The sequence below is a fragment of the Kluyveromyces lactis genome (genome assembly GCF_000002515.2).
Source record: "Kluyveromyces lactis strain NRRL Y-1140 chromosome F complete sequence".
Lineage (NCBI taxonomy): Eukaryota > Fungi > Ascomycota > Saccharomycetes > Saccharomycetales > Saccharomycetaceae > Kluyveromyces > Kluyveromyces lactis.
In genome coordinates, this window is record NC_006042.1 from 858,536 (window position 1) to 876,432 (window position 17,897).

The 17,897-nt window shown below is 38.6% G+C and overlaps 10 protein-coding genes and 1 non-coding gene across 11 annotated transcripts; 6 read left to right on the forward strand and 5 right to left on the reverse strand.

Moving 5' to 3' along the window:
* Positions 1-91: 91 nt before the first annotated feature.
* On the forward strand, positions 92-1,120 carry HEM2 (porphobilinogen synthase HEM2; the record flags this gene model as incomplete). Its single annotated transcript, XM_455502.1, has 1 exon — positions 92-1,120. One exon carries the CDS (start codon positions 92-94, stop codon positions 1,118-1,120), a length of 1,029 nt encoding a protein of 342 aa, XP_455502.1.
* A 355-nt stretch (positions 1,121-1,475) lies between these two features.
* VPS20 (ESCRT-III subunit protein VPS20) lies at positions 1,476-2,141 on the reverse strand (the record flags this gene model as incomplete). Its single annotated transcript, XM_455503.1, has 1 exon — positions 1,476-2,141. One exon carries the CDS (start codon positions 2,139-2,141, stop codon positions 1,476-1,478), a length of 666 nt encoding a protein of 221 aa, XP_455503.1.
* Positions 2,142-3,221: 1,080 nt separating this feature from the next.
* On the forward strand, positions 3,222-4,703 carry CYS4 (cystathionine beta-synthase CYS4; the record flags this gene model as incomplete). The annotated part of the gene is made up of 1 exon (XM_455504.1): positions 3,222-4,703. One exon carries the CDS (start codon positions 3,222-3,224, stop codon positions 4,701-4,703), a length of 1,482 nt encoding a protein of 493 aa, XP_455504.1.
* A 256-nt stretch (positions 4,704-4,959) lies between these two features.
* DPC13 (Dpc13p) lies at positions 4,960-5,385 on the reverse strand (the record flags this gene model as incomplete). Its single annotated transcript, XM_455505.1, has 1 exon — positions 4,960-5,385. One exon carries the CDS (start codon positions 5,383-5,385, stop codon positions 4,960-4,962), a length of 426 nt encoding a protein of 141 aa, XP_455505.1.
* A 504-nt stretch (positions 5,386-5,889) lies between these two features.
* On the reverse strand, positions 5,890-6,768 carry DST1 (transcription elongation factor DST1; the record flags this gene model as incomplete). Its single annotated transcript, XM_455506.1, has 1 exon — positions 5,890-6,768. The coding sequence occupies one exon, from the start codon at positions 6,766-6,768 to the stop codon at positions 5,890-5,892; it is 879 nt and encodes a 292-aa protein (XP_455506.1).
* Positions 6,769-7,174: 406 nt separating this feature from the next.
* RNA15 (Rna15p) lies at positions 7,175-7,951 on the forward strand (the record flags this gene model as incomplete). The annotated part of the gene is made up of 1 exon (XM_455507.1): positions 7,175-7,951. The coding sequence occupies one exon, from the start codon at positions 7,175-7,177 to the stop codon at positions 7,949-7,951; it is 777 nt and encodes a 258-aa protein (XP_455507.1).
* Positions 7,952-9,346: 1,395 nt separating this feature from the next.
* On the forward strand, positions 9,347-10,978 carry KLLA0_F09405g (uncharacterized protein; the record flags this gene model as incomplete). Its single annotated transcript, XM_455508.1, has 1 exon — positions 9,347-10,978. One exon carries the CDS (start codon positions 9,347-9,349, stop codon positions 10,976-10,978), a length of 1,632 nt encoding a protein of 543 aa, XP_455508.1.
* Positions 10,979-11,128: 150 nt separating this feature from the next.
* KLLA0_F09427g (MFS transporter) lies at positions 11,129-12,772 on the reverse strand (the record flags this gene model as incomplete). The annotated part of the gene is made up of 1 exon (XM_455509.1): positions 11,129-12,772. The coding sequence occupies one exon, from the start codon at positions 12,770-12,772 to the stop codon at positions 11,129-11,131; it is 1,644 nt and encodes a 547-aa protein (XP_455509.1).
* A 1,573-nt stretch (positions 12,773-14,345) lies between these two features.
* On the forward strand, positions 14,346-16,070 carry HSP60 (chaperone ATPase HSP60; the record flags this gene model as incomplete). Its single annotated transcript, XM_455510.1, has 1 exon — positions 14,346-16,070. One exon carries the CDS (start codon positions 14,346-14,348, stop codon positions 16,068-16,070), a length of 1,725 nt encoding a protein of 574 aa, XP_455510.1.
* Positions 16,071-16,384: 314 nt separating this feature from the next.
* Positions 16,385-16,506, reverse strand: KLLA0_F09482r. The gene is made up of 2 exons: positions 16,470-16,506; positions 16,385-16,421 (listed from the first exon to the last, which is right to left on the reverse strand). It is a non-coding gene; the product is annotated as a tRNA-Pro (tRNA).
* A 208-nt stretch (positions 16,507-16,714) lies between these two features.
* On the forward strand, positions 16,715-17,728 carry SCS3 (Scs3p; the record flags this gene model as incomplete). The annotated part of the gene is made up of 1 exon (XM_455512.1): positions 16,715-17,728. The coding sequence occupies one exon, from the start codon at positions 16,715-16,717 to the stop codon at positions 17,726-17,728; it is 1,014 nt and encodes a 337-aa protein (XP_455512.1).
* Between the last annotated feature and the right edge of the window lie 169 nt (positions 17,729-17,897).

Genomic DNA, 17,897 nt, shown 5'->3' on the forward strand with positions numbered 1-17,897 from the left:
TTTTACTGAAGGTGTATTCTGTCCAGATCCGAAGAGGGAAGCACCGCCCTAAAGATAGTACATTCACTTGTGTACATACATCCAAACCAAAATGGTCCATGTTGCTAGATTCTTGGACGAACGTCCTACCGATATTCCTTCTATTCTTGCCGGTGGTTATAACCATCCTTTATTGAGAGAATGGCAGAATGAGAGACAGTTAACAAAGAATATGTTCATCTTCCCGTTGTTCGTTAGTGATCAGGATGATGAGGAAACTATTATACCATCATTGCCAAATATCAAGAGATTTGGTATTAACAGATTAAAAGATTATGTCGCCGGGTTGGTTGCCAAGGGTCTACGTTCTGTTATTTTATTCGGAGTGCCTTTGAAGGACGGAGCTAAGGACCAAGTTGCTACTTCTGCTGATGATCCAGAAGGACCTGTAATCCAAGCTATCAAGTTACTTCGTAAAGAATTCCCTGATTTGTACATTATCTGCGATGTTTGTTTGTGTGAATACACTAGCCATGGCCATTGTGGTGTCTTGTATGAAGATGGCACCATTAACAGAGAAAAATCGGTTCAAAGAATTGCTGCCGTTGCTGTCAATTATGCCATTGCTGGTGCTCATTGTGTGGCGCCAAGTGATATGATTGATGGTAGGATCAGAGAGATTAAGATGGGATTGATCGAGCATGGATTGGCTCATAAGACCTTTGTGATGAGTTATTCCGCTAAATTCAGTGGTAACTTGTATGGTCCATTCAGAGATGCCGCTTGTTCTCAACCAGGAAAAGGTGATCGTAAGTGCTATCAATTGCCTTCAGGAGGTCGTGGCCTAGCTAGACGTGCTTTAAAGAGAGATTTGCAAGAAGGATCAGATGGTATCATCGTCAAACCTTCTACTTTCTATTTGGATGTGATGTCCGATGCAGCTGAAATCTGTCGCGACCTCCCAGTGTGTGCTTACCATGTCAGTGGTGAATACGCTATGTTACATGCTGCTGCAGAGAAGGGTGTTGTTGATTTGAAAAGTATTGCCTTTGAATCGCACTATGGGTTCCTCAGAGCTGGTGCTCGCTTAATCATCAGTTACTTCACTCCAGAATTTTTGGAATGGCTTGACGAAAATTGAAAAAAGAAGCCACTCACTCATCTACGAATCATAACTCCATACCTTTATTCATATTCTAATGACCATGGCATGTTCTAGGACACAATCTTTTGTTATTTTCTTCTTTCCTCATAGCCCTCTTTCCTATTGCGAAATCATAATACGCACTGCCTAATTAAAGGGTACATGCCAAAGTATAATTTCCCATTCCTGTAAATCTAAATGTAAAATGGTTTGTATATATTATTAATTAATTGAATGAATGAAATAATACAGAAACTTCAACAACCAGCTAGAAATGCAAGACGCAAAATACTGTTGTATTCACAAAGACGAACTTAGAGCATTCTATTTTCCATACTATTTCCTTTCTAATTCATGCTAATAGTGGTTCTTCTTTTGGAGTTTCCTTTTGGGACTCTCCATTTTCCTTTTCTGGTTCCGAAGCCTTGAGTTCTCCCAATTCCTTTGTTGATGGGAGTTGATCCAGTCTATCTTGCACACCAGGTGCAGTCTCCTTGGTACCGTTAACCTCACGGTCTAACTGTTCCAATTCTCTATCAACTTCATCATTTATCGTAGATCCGACAACCGCGTTTGATAAAGCATCGTCTATCTCTCTTTGAATTTCTATCTGTTCTGCAGCAGTATCCATAATACTCTCTACTTTCTCTAGATTCAACTCAACGTTAAGCTTCTTTAACAATTGATTTCCCTTCTGTAGTCCATCGATAAATTTCTTTTCTATTAGTTTAAATTCAATGGATTGGACCATTGTCTCCAAATTTATTATCTGATCAGAACACTGTTCCAATAATCGTTCCTGATAATGTATCCGCTTTAACAACAATCTCGCACGATTATCCTGTTTCAATTGCTTCCCCTTAAGTTTAATGCAAAGAGTCCTTAACTCAGCTCTTTCGACCCCTATCAAATTTTCAGTACGACGAGAATATCTATGTAACTCATCTTTAGCCATCTTCAGTTGCAACATTGCCTTATCGGACTCTGTAACTTTTATTCGACTTCCTTGTTGTCCCATCTCGTGAATATATGTGCTTGTTTTTATACTACCAAAAGTACTAACAAGTGTAGCTATTGAACTACCACTTTCGATTCCGTTACTAACTCCAAACCCTTCTCCAATATCAAAAAGTCGTTTGACAATAAGTCTTCAACTGTTGGGCTTTCCTCATAGATGCATAGAATGGATATTCACTGTATCGATAACGCATAATGGACCTTTGGATCGACATAAAGATTTCAAGATAGTATATTTAAATATTACCCAGACAAAGTCACATGCAACCCATTTGCCAGAAAAAGATGAAATAGTATTCAAGTCACGTGAAATTACACAGAACACTGCTTGTAAAAGACCGCTCTGGGCGGTCGCAAGCACAACAACATGAAATCAAGCCGCAAGAAGTTAGCCAGCCGCCTACTTCGTAGTTAAAGGGTTTTTGACATATTCTCGAGATGAATCATGTCAACTATACGATCATTTGTAGTTGAACACTATCATACACACTTGTTCGGTTGTGTTGTCTTGTATGCTACATTTTCTGGTGGGATAAGGACAGCATCTTAAGCTGAAGACACCAAGATGACTAACTAAGCGTAAACGGCTTTTCTATGCGTGTTTAACCCAAAGCACTTGAATATTTCAGGTGAATCGTACTACTCTGCAAGGATGAACCGCAATATGATCCCAAAGACGAATCGAACCTACTGTCCCTTGTCGGATTATTAACTGATCAGTCACAATGAATATGCATCATCTTACATATAAAACTTTTTGTTTCTTTCCACTTTTCTCTGCGAAAAAGCTTTGAAAAATTGTAAAAAGTAAAGTGAGGCGATAGTAAGAATTAGAATTGACTTCTTGTTAACCTAGCCATGTCATGAGACAAAGTTATTGATCAATTATAAGTTGATAAATAACGAGGCCCTCCATAGCTTTTTCATCACAAATTTAATCGACTGGTAATACTATTAAATCGGTTAGCGGTGCCTACGTTTGATTCTATTGTTTCTACCGGTTTATCATTAATAATTAGTAAGGACTTTTGAAAGTAAAAAGCCTTACCACAAGGAAGAACTAAAAATCAAATCTCCAAATATGGGTTACGATACTCGCCATGATGTTATCGACTTAGTCGGCAACACTCCTTTAATTCGCTTGCAAAAATTGCCAAAGGCAATTGGTATCAAACCTAAGGTCTATGCCAAGTTAGAGTTGTACAACCCAGGTGGTTCCATCAAGGACCGTATTGCTAAGTCCATGATCGAAGCTGCTGAAGAAGAAGGTATCATTCATCCATCCAGATCCACTTTGATTGAACCAACTTCCGGTAACACCGGTATTGGTTTGGCTTTGATCGGTGCCATTAAGGGTTACAGAACTATCATTACTCTACCTGAAAAGATGTCTAACGAAAAGGTTTCTGTCTTGAAGGCTCTAGGTGCTGAAATTATCAGAACTCCAACTGCTGCTGCCTGGGATTCTCCAGAATCTCATATCGGTGTTGCCTTACGTTTAGAAAAGGAAATTCCAGGTGGTATCATCTTGGATCAATACAATAACATGAAGAATCCAGAAGCTCACTACTTCGGTACTGGTAAGGAAATCCACCACCAATTGGAAGATTTATCTTTGTTCTCCAAGTTGAAAGCTGTTGTCGCTGGTGCTGGTACAGGTGGTACTATCTCCGGTATCTCGAAATATATCAAGGAACAGAACGACAAAATTGCCATTGTCGGCGCTGATCCTGTTGGTTCCATTTTGGCTGTCCCAGAAAAATTAAACGAAACCGATGTCACTGAATACAAGGTAGAAGGTATTGGTTACGATTTTGTTCCAAAGGTTTTGAACCGTGATTCTGTTGACCATTGGGTCAAGACTGATGACAAATCCTCTTTCAAATATGCTCGTCAATTGATCTCCAACGAAGGTGTTCTAGTTGGTGGTAGTAGTGGTAGTGCATTTACTGCTTTGGTTGATTACTGTAACGAACATCCAGAATTGACTGAAGATGATGTTATCGTCGTTATCTTCCCAGATTCCGTCAGATCCTACTTGACTAAGTTCGTCGATGATGAATGGCTAAAGACCAACGGCCTATGGGATGATGCCATTGCCACTCCAATTGTGCAAAAAGAAACCGATGTTTTTGAAGATGCCACCGTGAAGGATTTGAACTTGAAACCAGTGGTCTCTGTTGAAGAAGACGCTTCTGTTGCTACTGTCATCAAGATTTTAAGAGATAACTCGTTCGATCAACTACCTGTGTTAACAAAGGATGGAAAGTTGTGCGGTTTGGTAACTTTGTCTCAATTATTAAAGAAATTATCCACTTCCAAGGATGTTTCTAGCATTAAAAGTCTGTTCTTTGATTTCCGTAAGTTGAATAACTTTGATGACATCTCTTCCTATAACGCCGACAAGTCTCATAAGAAGATATTTGTTCGTTTCGATGTCAATACAACTTTGTCTGAGTTGAACTCTTTCTTTGAAAAGAACTCAGCAGCTATCATTACTGAGGGTCTGAACCCAGTCCATATTGTCACAAAGGTGGATTTATTATCTTACTTGGCCAAATAAAAAAAGGATATTTCATTAAACTAAGAATCATGTCCAAAGTGCAAGGTATATTTCCACTTACATTCAATATATCACAACCCCAAGCCAATCAATCCTGCAATGAAATAATTTCATAAAATATACATATTTGTTGTAAAAGTATAGTATAGATATCTATTGACATAAAGTATACAAACAGACAGTCTATTATCAACATGCCTGATGATTCTTCCAGTGAATAATCAGGAAGTGAGATGCAGGAAGTCATTGAACAATATTACTTCTTTTCGATTCCTAGAACTTTCATCAAAGGCCCTAGTTGGTCAGGACCCAAATTTATGCCAGATTTGTCCATCTCTGATTTGAATTTCTGCATAGCTTCTCTAATATCCTTATCCATCATAAGCTTTACCATCTGCATGATACTTGGAGGTTCATTCGATTCTGGATCAATTAACTTCTTTTCTCGCATGATACTGTTAAGATTTTCCAAGGATTCCACAATAGATGGATGGGAATGAATCTCGTCCATAAGTTTCTGTACTTTGACATGAGCATCCAGATCCTCGGGTGATTTGTCCCATGACGAAGCATATCTCTTGTTTTGTAGAAGAGGAATGATTGTTCTACAACTTCTTTGAGCAGTAACTGCTCCAAATGTGGCAGCTCTTAGCCCAGAACGGAATACAGAACGCGATAACATGTTTTCTATATGAGGATTATTGAAGTTCCACAGCAACAGGACCGGTTAGGTCTCGGATATTCTATATTTTCTTAATTTAGTATGCAAGCGGAAAGATAATTGCGCTTTCACATTTTTTTGAAGTTGATAAAATTTCAGACCTTAACATGATGGACTGTTATCGAACAGGAGTCTGAAGGTAATAATTGAAGGTGAGCACCGACTATTTTCATTTGAGCTTGCAATATATAAACAAATCGAACTACAATGAATTCAACACCATCTGTAGAGTATTTACCATAGATACGATTCTTAATTGTGATATTACAACTTTGGTCATTTATACATGAAATACTAGTTAGCCGGAAGAATGTATGATGTAGAATTGGCGGATGCTATGTGTACACATCTAGCTAGCAATGAAATAACGAAAGAGTTTTAGTGCTTGATCACTGCCATCATCATGCTGCTTTAGTGTATCATATGCCAAGGCTATCTTCGTAAAATTCAAAGTGAGAATTTCAACTACGAGAACTTCCATCTATTACCGCAATTCTCACATGTACAAAAAGTAGTAAGAGGTTCATCCGCAGATCTTGTTTGTAGTTGGTAGTATGATACTTTTCTTTGTTTACATTTGCCACATTGGAATCTATCTGTTACTGATCTTTCTACAGTTGCACCTTGTGCATTAAACAAATTCTGTTTCTCAATTTCCTCAATTTTCTTCTTTAAATGTTCCGGTGCCAAGTCCTTAGGATCAGCAGTCACTAAATGTTTGGCTGATACTTCTCCATTCGTAATTCTATGTTTCAAATCTGGATTGTTCTTGGAGATTATATTTGAGTAAATTATTCTGTATTTGTCACGATATCCCTTTTCGTCAGACTCGGGATTGAACAGATTAGCCATTTCTGTCTCAATACTCATTACTGTATCTAGGATAGCTACTGGAGGATGTTCACTTTCTTTTGCCAATGCATCATATAATGCCCTAATAGCCATATCTCTAATCTTGACACCATATATATCCGTTTTCACACCGTCGTTCTTAGCATTTCTTGGAGCTTTGCTGACATATTTCTCCTTCTTTACTGCTTCTCCACCGCTTGTACCATTATTGTTACTTGTAGATGAGGAATTGCTGCTTAGTTTGCTTTTCTTTTCACGAGCCACAGCATCTTTCCAGGATAAAATCATCTTCTTCACCAATTTGACGATGTCTGGATTGGAAGATTTCTTAAATTGGTTGACTACGACCCCTACTTTCGTCTCTCTAAGAAGCTTCTCATTAACATCTTTCAAATCTTTATCTAATGACTGTAGAATCTTGAACACAACATCATTATTATTTTTGTTCTTCTCTAATCCTTTGACGGCTTCTAAAACGTCCTTGGTTTCCATATCCGCAGAAGATATCTCAGTTTCTATCTATATTCCAGGATCAATTTCTTTCGAAGATGAAGAATGAATGTTAATAATACACAGCAAATATTGCTCTCAACAGATTCTAATGAGTTAGGACCTGCTGAAATCCACCATTTGGACAATGGACAGTGTTGATTGTTTGAAGTCATTAATTAGTTTTCAATTCTAATTTCATTTCATTCGAACATTGAAAAAAAAATTAGAATTGAAGTTGATGACGAAAGTTGAAGAATCGAACAATAAAGCCATATCTGAGTTTTATTACACTTATAAAGTACCGCTAAGAGCATCGAAGGACTTGTAAGACAGACTTCCACCAGACAGCTAGCTGTGAAAATAACCTGGTGCAACCAATTTCAATCATAGAAATAGTTAAAAAGCAATGAACAGGGGAAATCCATCGCGCACAGTTTATTTAGGTTCGATACCGTATGACCAAACAGAACAACAAATATTAGACCTATGTCAGACGATAGGACCAGTAACGGCAATGAAGATGATGTTTGACCCAACGACGGGTAAATCTAAGGGTTATGCTTTTATTGAATTCAAAGATTTGGCAACTTCGGCAAGTGCAGTTAGAAACTTGAACGGGTATACATTGGGTTCAAGATCGTTAAAGTGCGGATACACCACCGGTAGTGGCATAAACGGCAGCGGATCTGGCCCCGGAGATGAAGAGGAGAATGGAAACATGGTTGAGGATGTGAAGTTCCCATGGCTCCCGGTAGGGGTGGACGTTAACATCAATATGACTACACCAGCAATGTGTATCAGTAGTGAATTGGGGAAGCTACAAAAGGACCAACAGATGGCTCTACTAAAAGTAATCCAACATTTCTGTAAAGACGACAAGGAAACTTTCGTAGCACTCCTAGAAGAGGCACCTCAATTGAGCTATGCTATTGCGGAACTCCTGTTGAGTAACGGTGTGTGCAGTGTGGACCAATTGACACAATTGGCTATGGCGAGTAAACAAAGGCCAGAGGAACAGACTGATAACACAGTGGAAGACGGATTAGACGAAGAGAAAGTGGATCTTCTAAGGCAAGTTCTACAGCTACAGGATTCAGATATAGCAATGCTTCCGCAAGACGAAAAGATGGCAGTTTGGGAACTCAAACAGAGGGCAATGAAAGGTGAATTCGGTCATCTTTAATAGATCGTCTCATGGATGGAAAATCAAAAATAATGAACATGCGTCAACTATAAAGTTCATTAATGCTTATAGATGAAACGGTGTAGAATGTACAAATTGAATACGCACTTTCGGATGAAGTAAAGTTCAGTCTCTAAAATATACCTTCAATGAGCCAGAATGCGCTTGACGGTAAGACAGAAGTAGCAGTATAATTTTATGGAAATAATGAAGAGAAGGGTTAATAACCAAGCTTACTCCACGTATGCAGTATCTATTCAAATTAATTAACTCTGTAAAGTCACGTGTATCAGCTCCAAGAAAATGAAATTAACTAGCGTCTACCCTATTAACATTTGTGAAAACTTCAACCCAGAATGAGCTGAAAGACACTAAGGTGGAGGCTTTAACGGATAAGAAGAGTACTCATGTGTGGAAAGCAATAATCCGAGTCAAGTATAGCACAATTTTTTCAAGTTAATCGTCAATGATATCCATCTGATGATGATGCTGCTGCTGTAAAATGACAACTGCCGCAAACATCGTTTCTCTGCCACCAAGTTTGTGACAAATGAATAAGCTTTCTCAGCCTTGCTTCATATGTAGCAAGGCTAAAGGAAATACAACCGTCCATAGCGGACTAGGCCATGAACCAGTTACCATCGAGATTTTTAAGCAACCAGAAAAATAAGTGTTCTTATTCGAATGGCATATTTCTCTGGCAGCCGTAAAGTCTCACGAAAGACACAGACACAGAAACTTCATAGCCAAAAAAAAAAATTAATTTACAACTAGCTTCAGCAGTGAACCTAACCTTAATTTCGTGCAGGTACGGTCAAGGGGTCCTGTTTATCGAATTATCTTTCTACGGAGGTATAAGCGTCGAACCTTTGTGATTGTTGTTCGGAAATAGGTTTGTGTGATTGTGTTTAGTAACCTATTTGGATGTCTTTGATATTCGAAGATACCCCAAATTCGGTCGTTACGGTTCCTTCCAGTATCATAACTCGATGATAGTGACTTTTGTTCCTTTCGATTCTGCCAGTTCCTCGTGACATTATAAAGCTTTTATGGTTTAATTCGACATCCGTAAGGTATTTCCTTTGAAGTCTTTCGAAGACTCTTTCGATCGAATGGTTTACGCTTCTTATTCCGGTACAAGGGCCTGAAATATGACTTCGACCCTAACAACACTTCCAAATTACACTGTTAATTTCCATTCGCCATGTTTTAATATGTCATACGAAGTTGATTAAGAACCCAAGAGTATATAAATGATGAACAGACACCACTAATTTCTTCATCGGCTTGAGTTCAGTTTGTTTTGAGATGTGATTGGATCTGGTATTTAAGATAGAGTTTCACACATAGAAACTACAAACCGCAAGTGGGTAACTGTTCATTTTAAGTTCAACAATGGTGGATTTTGAAAAACAGAGGGTTGACTCGGATGTGAAAAGGATTTCACTATCCAGTTATGATGTTGAATTACGTTCTCAGGATTCATTGGATAGTGATAATCCGTTTAGTGATCCCCTGATCGCCGAATATTATCGTGCACTATATGAAGAAAGCAAATACGAGAGTAGAAGCGCATTTGATCCGGCGTTCACATGGACAAAGGAAGAGGAGAAGAAATTGCTTTGGAAGTTGAACTTCAGAGTTGCATTTGTGGCATGTTTTTTGTTTATTGCTCTTCAATTGGACCGTGGTAATTTATCTCAGGCAGTGGCCGACAATCTTCTTGAAGATTTACACATGGATACCAATGACTTTAATTTGGGTAACCAATTGTTCTACCTCTCCTTTTTCCTTGCAGAATTGCCTTCTCAGTTGATTTCCAAAAGATTGGGTCCTGATATTTTCATTCCCATTCAAATTTGTGCTTGGTCCGTCGTTGCCATGGCGCAGGCTGCTATGCATAATAAAGCAGGGTTTTTGATCTGCAGATGTTTGATTGGAGCTCTCGAGGGTGGATTTATTGCTGACCTTGTTTTATGGCTAACTTACTTCTTCACTAGTAAAGAACTTTCAATCAGGTTATCATGGTTCTGGACTAGTTTATCAATCGTTCAAGTTGTGAGTGCTTTACTGGCGTACGGTATTTTAAGAATGAGAGGCATCGGTGGTCTTGCTGGATGGCAATACTTGTTCTTGCTAGAAGGAATTTTAACCTTCCTCATTGGTCTTTCCGGTTTTTATCTAATGGTCCCTGGCGCCGTCCAAACGAAAAATTGGATGCATCCAAAGGGGTGGTTCACAGAAAGAGAGGAAAAGATTGTTGTTAACAGAGTTCTTAGAGATGATCCATCTAAAGGTGACATGCATAATAGACAACCGATCTCTTTCAAGTTGCTGTGGAGTGCTATCTCTGATTATGATCTATGGCCAATTTACTTGATTGGGTTGATTGCTTATGTCCCAATGAACACTGTATCGACATATCTAACATTAACACTAAAATCTGTGGGATTCAGCACTTTGAATGTGCAGCTACTTTCTATTCCATACCAAGTTATCCACATTACTCTTCTCATTGGAGTTACTTGGTACGCAGAAAGAATTGACCAAAGAGCGTACATGGGAGTTATCGCTTCGATTTGGAATGCCTTGTTCCTTGGTGTTCTAAGATGGTGGAAGGGATCCCTAGTTGAGGCATGGCCTACATTCGCGTTGTGTACATTATTACTGGGTGGTCCATACGTGCATGCAATCTGTGTTAGTTGGGTCTCTAGAAACTCCAATTCTATCAAAACTAGAGCTTTGAGTTCTGCATTGTATAATATGGCCGTTCAAGTAGGTGCAATTTATTCCACTCAAATCTACAGAAAAAATGATGCACCGTTGTATCATACCGGTAACACCGTTCTATTTGCGATATCCATTGCAGGTATTCCGGTTTTCCTCTTTGCGAAATGGTATTACCGCACAAGAAACAAGCGAAAGGAAGCTATCTGGAGCCAAATGTCCGAGGACGAACGTGTCGAATATATCCAAACGACCAGCGACCAAGCAAATAAAAGATTAGATTTTAGATTTGCTGAGTGAATTTCGTGAACTGTATTATTTGTTACTTTTGTTTACAATGTGCACGGCATGAATTCCCTGTATACTACATGCATATATACCAGAACTTTGATCTTTAATCTATAAAAGTTTTAACTACAACATTGTTTAATTCATTATGAAAACTCTTTTTTAACCACATTTCCCGGCTTGCTTCATCCCTTTTTCTACATCGACACTGAAGAATAGTAGTAGAGCCACCAAATATAATAATGTGTTCGGAATGAATGGCATCCTGGAGTTCCCTGTCTTATCTTGAAGTAAAGCAACAATCAAAGATTCAGACCAACCAGTACATAAACCAAGCATTACTTCAAAGCCAAAATATTGGTTTTCTTTACCTGTAGGTAACATTGCACTATATGCAACGCGGTTGATTGTTCTGATACCAGAACTTGTGCTAACGAACAAAATCTGAAATAACCAGAATTCCCATCGATATTTAAAGCCAACCTTACTATTGAAGTTAGTTCCTAGACATCCCCAAAAATTGGTGAATGTTCCCACTAACAACATCCCATACAATGATCGTTTCATGTACGTGATGCTGTAGAAGCTTGGTTTGTTGCTGCAGGCGTACGAGTAAAATGCCATCCAACATAATGGCCCTAAACAGGCAACTATTAGGTTCATAAATTGCCAAATGGCAAACTCAGCATCCGATGAACCGATTCCCATGGTCGATCTGAAGAGTAATCCGAATACCGAGAGAAAATTCGAATACGCAATATTCCAAAGTACCCAAGCAACACAGAATTTGAATGCTTCTCTGTAATCCAATAAATCCATAAAAATTTCTTTGAATCTAACCAATGGCATTATTATCAAATCTCTCACACCTTTATTCTGGAATTCTTTTCCTTTCAAGCTCGGTATTAGGTTTGCACATATAATTGATATAAATGTAGTGACGAATCCTGCAACAGTCACTGCCAATAGAAAGTCCTTGTTTGAAGGATGAGAAGATGCATGGGTAATAATAACTCCAACTAAAGAAGCGATAATTCCCCCAATATTTCCAACAACAAGACCCCAGGTGCTGACGTTAACACCTCGCAACATGACCCCACCTTGTTTTGAATTGTGCTCATCTTGTAAAGCAAGTTTTCTTGCATTCATAAAGACAGGAATGTATGAGCTTTCAGTGATTTGGTATATTGTACCAAAGCAAAGCATAAGACAATACAACACTGATTGCTGGACTAAGGTTTGATATTTTTTAGTATCGGATAACCAGTAGAATGGAATAGCAAAGATACCATACGATGCCGTTGCGCCAATCATTAGCCATTTTCTATAGTCCGAATAATCAGCGAAGGCCATCATTAAAATTGCAATCGCACCTTCTAAAGACGTATAAATGGCCTTTAAGTAGAGAGAAAAAGACGTGTATTGAACTGTTCCGTAACTAAAAGTAACATAACAGTCGTCCCCTGTGGCTAAACAGGGACCAGATGAACCTTTTGGATGACCTAACGCATGTGCTGTTGTTTGTATCGTTGCAGGGACATACGATCTCATCATCGCAGCCGTAGGACCTGTAGAAAAGCAGATTAATAGCCAAACAAGGTAAGTCTTCCTGGTATCCCACTTGGATAGTTGAGAGTCTTTGAAATTGCATGATGCAGACGAAATCTGTTCTTGTTGGAATGTCTCATCATGTTCACACACAAGCTCTTGTACTGAAGCATCAGCTGTCAGTTTTTTGGAGCCTGACAGAGTAGAACAGCCGGTGCTATTCGGTTTGAGAGGTGTACTTTCCAGCATTTCATTCATATCAAAGTACTATTTCGCTGTGACAATACTATATCAAGTCCAAAGGTCATTCGGGGAAAAATGTCTGACGCGAACAACCCATATACTCAAGTTGACCATTTATTTATATTCAAAGAAAAAACTGCTTTTCATATCCACTCAACAAGTAACATTTCCTAGTTGTGATAAAGCAGCAACAATGATCTTGGTAATATACTAAATTTTGAAACGCAACTGGGACTTTTGAGTGCATTCTTCGATATTAAAGATTAGTACCAAATAATAATTGCTCACGAGTGAATAAGAATATTTCAAGAGATAAAAAGTGCACAAAACACAAGCCTGAGATGAAGCCCAAAAAACTAATCAACTAACCAATTAAAACTTGTAGTGAGCAATGTCACTGTACTCTACCAGCTCCTGATTTTACCTAACACATTCATTTAAATCATGTGTCAATTGATTAGTTCAAATGTCAAGTGAAGCAAAGAATTCTGTCGCGTGTCAAAAGTTGGCGAGTCAGTTAATTTCATGTCAACAAAATGAAACACTTACGCACGTGATTGGCAAATAGATCGCAGCAGCTTCAGTACATTAGTCCAGCGAGCCAAAAAAACCTCAATCGAGTAATTCTTTGCCTGGCATCTACACATCACGTGACTTAAATCGATACTATCGAAAACATAACTCCTTCCTACAAACCGCCGCACTGTCGAGGAGAGCGTGATCAAATAGCGAAACTATTTCATGACCGTTTCTGTCGAACTTTCTGGAAAAATGAAAAAAAAAATGAAAATAATGTGAGCGGCCATAAGGCATCATTCAAAACGATGTACAGCTCCTGATTCTCCAGGCGAAAAGCCAAATCCAAAAAAACTGGACATCCAAATGTCTATAACAAAAATGGACGAATGACGGTTATATTAGGTAAAAATAATTCAGTTAGGTAATGGTGGTGAATAGCGAACTCGGAGAAACTGCCAGAAAAAAATAATCGACAATAGCGGAACCTGCCTCACGATTACAGAAGAGGATAGAACTCTTGTGTGTATATAGGAATTTTAATTAACTCTTTGACTACTTTTTTTTGGAATTAATTAGCTGGCAGAAAATGAAAGAATTCTATGGGCTCGCAGTGGAGTTCAGCAATGCGGACATGGCTGGCTGCTATCTAGTAAGAGTTAACCCAACTATTGTTCGAATCCTTATTCCTATTTCTCTTAAATGTGTAATCTGACCGGTTGATCCGCAACTTTATATGCCATTTTCTGTGTAGCTTTCTTTCCAAATTTCTCGATTTTATCATCTTCATTTTTTAGATATTTTTTTCACGGAATATAAAGGAAGGAGTAGAGGCGAAAAAAAAAAAGGATTTATAAAGGATCAAATAATTATAAGATTGGAAGGATTACTAGAAGCTAAGTGGTTTTTTGATTGATTGATTGTTGTCTTCTTTGTGACATTAGCTGAAGGAACTAGTGATAGCAAGATTTTCGAAGCAAAAGTAACATTTTCCAGTAGGTGGTGTTTTTTTTTTTTTGGATTCTGATTTCTTTACCTGTTATAGATTTTTTAATATACGAGAATAGTCACTATGTTGAGAAGTACCGTAAAGCCAGGCAATTTGACCTTGAAGAGAAGCACTCAATTGTTGAGTCGTCGTCTATATTCTTCGCACAAAGAATTAAAGTTTGGTGTTGAAGGTAGAGCTGCCTTGTTAAAGGGTGTTGAAACTCTAGCGGAAGCTGTTTCTGCCACTTTGGGTCCAAAAGGTAGAAACGTTTTGATTGAGCAACCATTTGGCGCTCCAAAGATCACCAAGGATGGTGTTACTGTTGCTAGAGCCATTACTTTGGAAGATAAGTTCGAAAACATGGGTGCTAAGCTTTTACAAGAAGTTGCTTCCAAGACAAACGAAGCTGCCGGTGACGGTACCACTTCTGCCACTGTCTTAGGTAAGGCCATTTTCACTGAATCCGTTAAGAATGTTGCAGCTGGTTGTAACCCAATGGATTTGAGAAGAGGTACTCAAGCTGCTGTCGAAAAAGTAATTCAATACTTGTCAGAGAACAAGAAAGAAATCACCACTTCTGCTGAAATCGCTCAAGTGGCAACTATTTCTGCCAACGGGGATGCTCACGTTGGTAAGTTGTTGGCTTCAGCCATGGAAAAAGTTGGTAAGGAAGGTGTCATCACTATCAGAGAGGGTAGAACCTTGGAAGATGAATTGGAAGTCACTGAAGGTATGAGATTCGACCGTGGTTTCATTTCTCCATACTTTATTACCGACGCTAAATCTGGTAAGGTGGAATTTGAAAAACCTTTGATCTTATTGAGTGAAAAGAAGATCTCCTCAATCCAGGATATCTTGCCTTCTTTGGAATTGTCAAACCAAACCAGAAGACCATTGTTGATCATCGCCGAAGATATTGATGGCGAAGCTTTGGCTGCTTGTATTTTGAACAAGTTGAGAGGTCAAGTTCAAGTTTGTGCCGTTAAAGCTCCAGGTTTCGGTGATAACAGGAAGAACACCTTGGGCGATATTGCCATCTTGTCTGGTGGTACTGTCTTCACTGAAGAATTGGACCTAAAGCCAGAAAACGCTACCATCCAACATTTGGGTTCTTGTGATTCTGTTTCTATTACCAAGGAAGATACCGTTATCTTGAATGGTAACGGTCCAAAAGAAAACATCGAAACCAGAATTGAACAAATCAAGAACTCTATTGACTTGACCACTACCAACTCTTACGAAAAGGAAAAGTTGCAAGAACGTTTAGCTAAGTTGTCCGGCGGTGTTGCCGTCATTAGAGTCGGTGGTTCTTCCGAAGTCGAAGTCGGCGAAAAGAAGGACCGTTACGATGACGCTTTGAACGCTACAAGAGCTGCTGTCGAAGAAGGTATCTTGCCAGGTGGTGGTACTGCTTTGCTAAAGGCTTCTAGAGTCTTGGACGAAGTCGCAACAGAAAACTTTGACCAAAAGTTGGGTGTTGACATCATCAGAAAGGCCATTTCCAGACCAGCTAGAAAGATCATCGAGAACGCTGGTGAAGAAGGCTCCGTTATCGTCGGTAAGATTATCGATGAATACGGCCAAGACTTTACCAAGGGTTACAATGCAGCCAAGGGTGAATACACCGACATGTTGGCTGCTGGTATTATCGATCCATTCAAGGTTGTCAGAAGCGGTCTAGTAGACGCTGCTGGTGTTGCTTCTCTATTGGCTACCACTGAAGTTGCTATCGTTGATGCTCCAAAGCCAGCTGGTGCTGCTCCAGCTATGCCAGGTGGTATGCCAGGTATGCCAGGCATGATGTAAAGTGGAACAATTACTTGAAAACTTGAAAAGTGAAACAGATCAAAGAAAACAACCGTCAAAAAATGTTAGAATTACAAGAATTTTTACTGAACATTAGCTTTTTCACCTAAAATACATTCCACTTTTATTTAAATGAATATATAACGTACGTATAATGACGATCCCGTGTAAATAAAAAGATACTTCTACATGTTTAAATAGTTTCCTCATCATCAACCCGCTTTTCAACACTTCCTCTGTCCTTGACAGGATGGCTAGCATTCTCCAGAAGGTACAGAGAAAAAGGAAAAAGCAGAGTGAAAAGAAAAAAATTTGGGGCGAGCTGGGAATTGAACCCAGGGCCTCTCGCATGCTTTGCAGTAGTTAAACCTCGTTTATCGAAGCTTCGCTAGGCTATTAACCCAAAGCGAGAATCATACCACTAGACCACACGCCCTAATTTATGAAAACTGAAAAGCGTCATCTTGTTACATTGAAAATGCAGTACCATAACTTATGAGTATGCATTACCTGATTTTGCCAAAAGATGACGTTTAAAAATTAAGGTTGGATTCACTGCCAACTGTTAAGATCGATGTTGAATTATCATCAATGGCAAGCAAACAAAGATATTCCACCAAATAAGGCACTTCAAAATAACAGTTATGAAACGGGTATTTTGGTTGTTATGTCCAGTTTTATTTTTAGCTCCCTATGTTTTGCCGATTTCACTTGGAACAGCTGATAAAGATGGAATACTGAACGTATATTTTGTTAAGTTTGGTTGGTTTTGGACATCGGTAATATCATGCTTATGTGTGATAAGGTACTCTAATATAGTCAACCATTGGAAAAGGTACCTGCTATTAACGTTATGGTGGATGATATTTACCCAAGAAGTATTTGGATTGACGCCGCTAATGGATCTAGTGTTCCTTAACAGCGGAGGAATTTGTTCATTTGACATATTTAGTACAGATGGCAATGAACAGACACTGAATTTGCAATTCCATGACAATGAGTTTAGAAGGCTTAGGGGAATACGAAGGATGCTAAATTGGCTTGGTAATGTGCATGGTAGTGAAACACTTTTATCTGCGTTGAACTCTATTATCTCGGAAGATAGTTCAGAGTATACTCCAGAACTTGCTGCTGAATTATCTGAATTATCCAAATTGGTGAAGTCAAGTGCTGGTTGCTCATATGCTGGAGGACACTGGGTTGGCGGACATGATCCAAGTGGACATATATTTTTGATAACACTTATGCTTATGTTGATGTTTGGGGAGTTATCATTATATCAAAGTCGTGCATTTAGACACTTGCAAAATACTTATAAAAGATTTTTGAACCGGGCAGGTAGTCAGTTATTACAACTTCTAGATAATAGTGCATTGGCTAATTTATGGATTCATGATGATCATGATGATGATTCACAATGGTGGTTCAAGTTTCTCTTTCAACCTCCATTGTCATGTTACCAGACCTTAATGACCTTAATATATCTGATTCTGAGGTTTATAATTTGGGAAAATCCGATACTATTACTATTCACTTTAACAGCGTTGTGGTCATACTCATTTGTAGTGACAGTAATGCTCTTTCACACATTTTGGGAGCAGTTATCCGGGTTTGTTGCTGCATATTTGGTTTGCATTCTTGTGTATCAATTCTTTTAACTGATCATAATGTCACGTAATATATTTCGTTTATATACAAGTTATTTACAAAGCTCTAGAAATATTTTGGTAATGTTCATAAATCATCATGTAATGCCTCATCAAAAACTTCGTTTGAAGCAAGGTCAAACATATCTTCAAAGTTTACTCCAGAATCTCTCCAAATTTC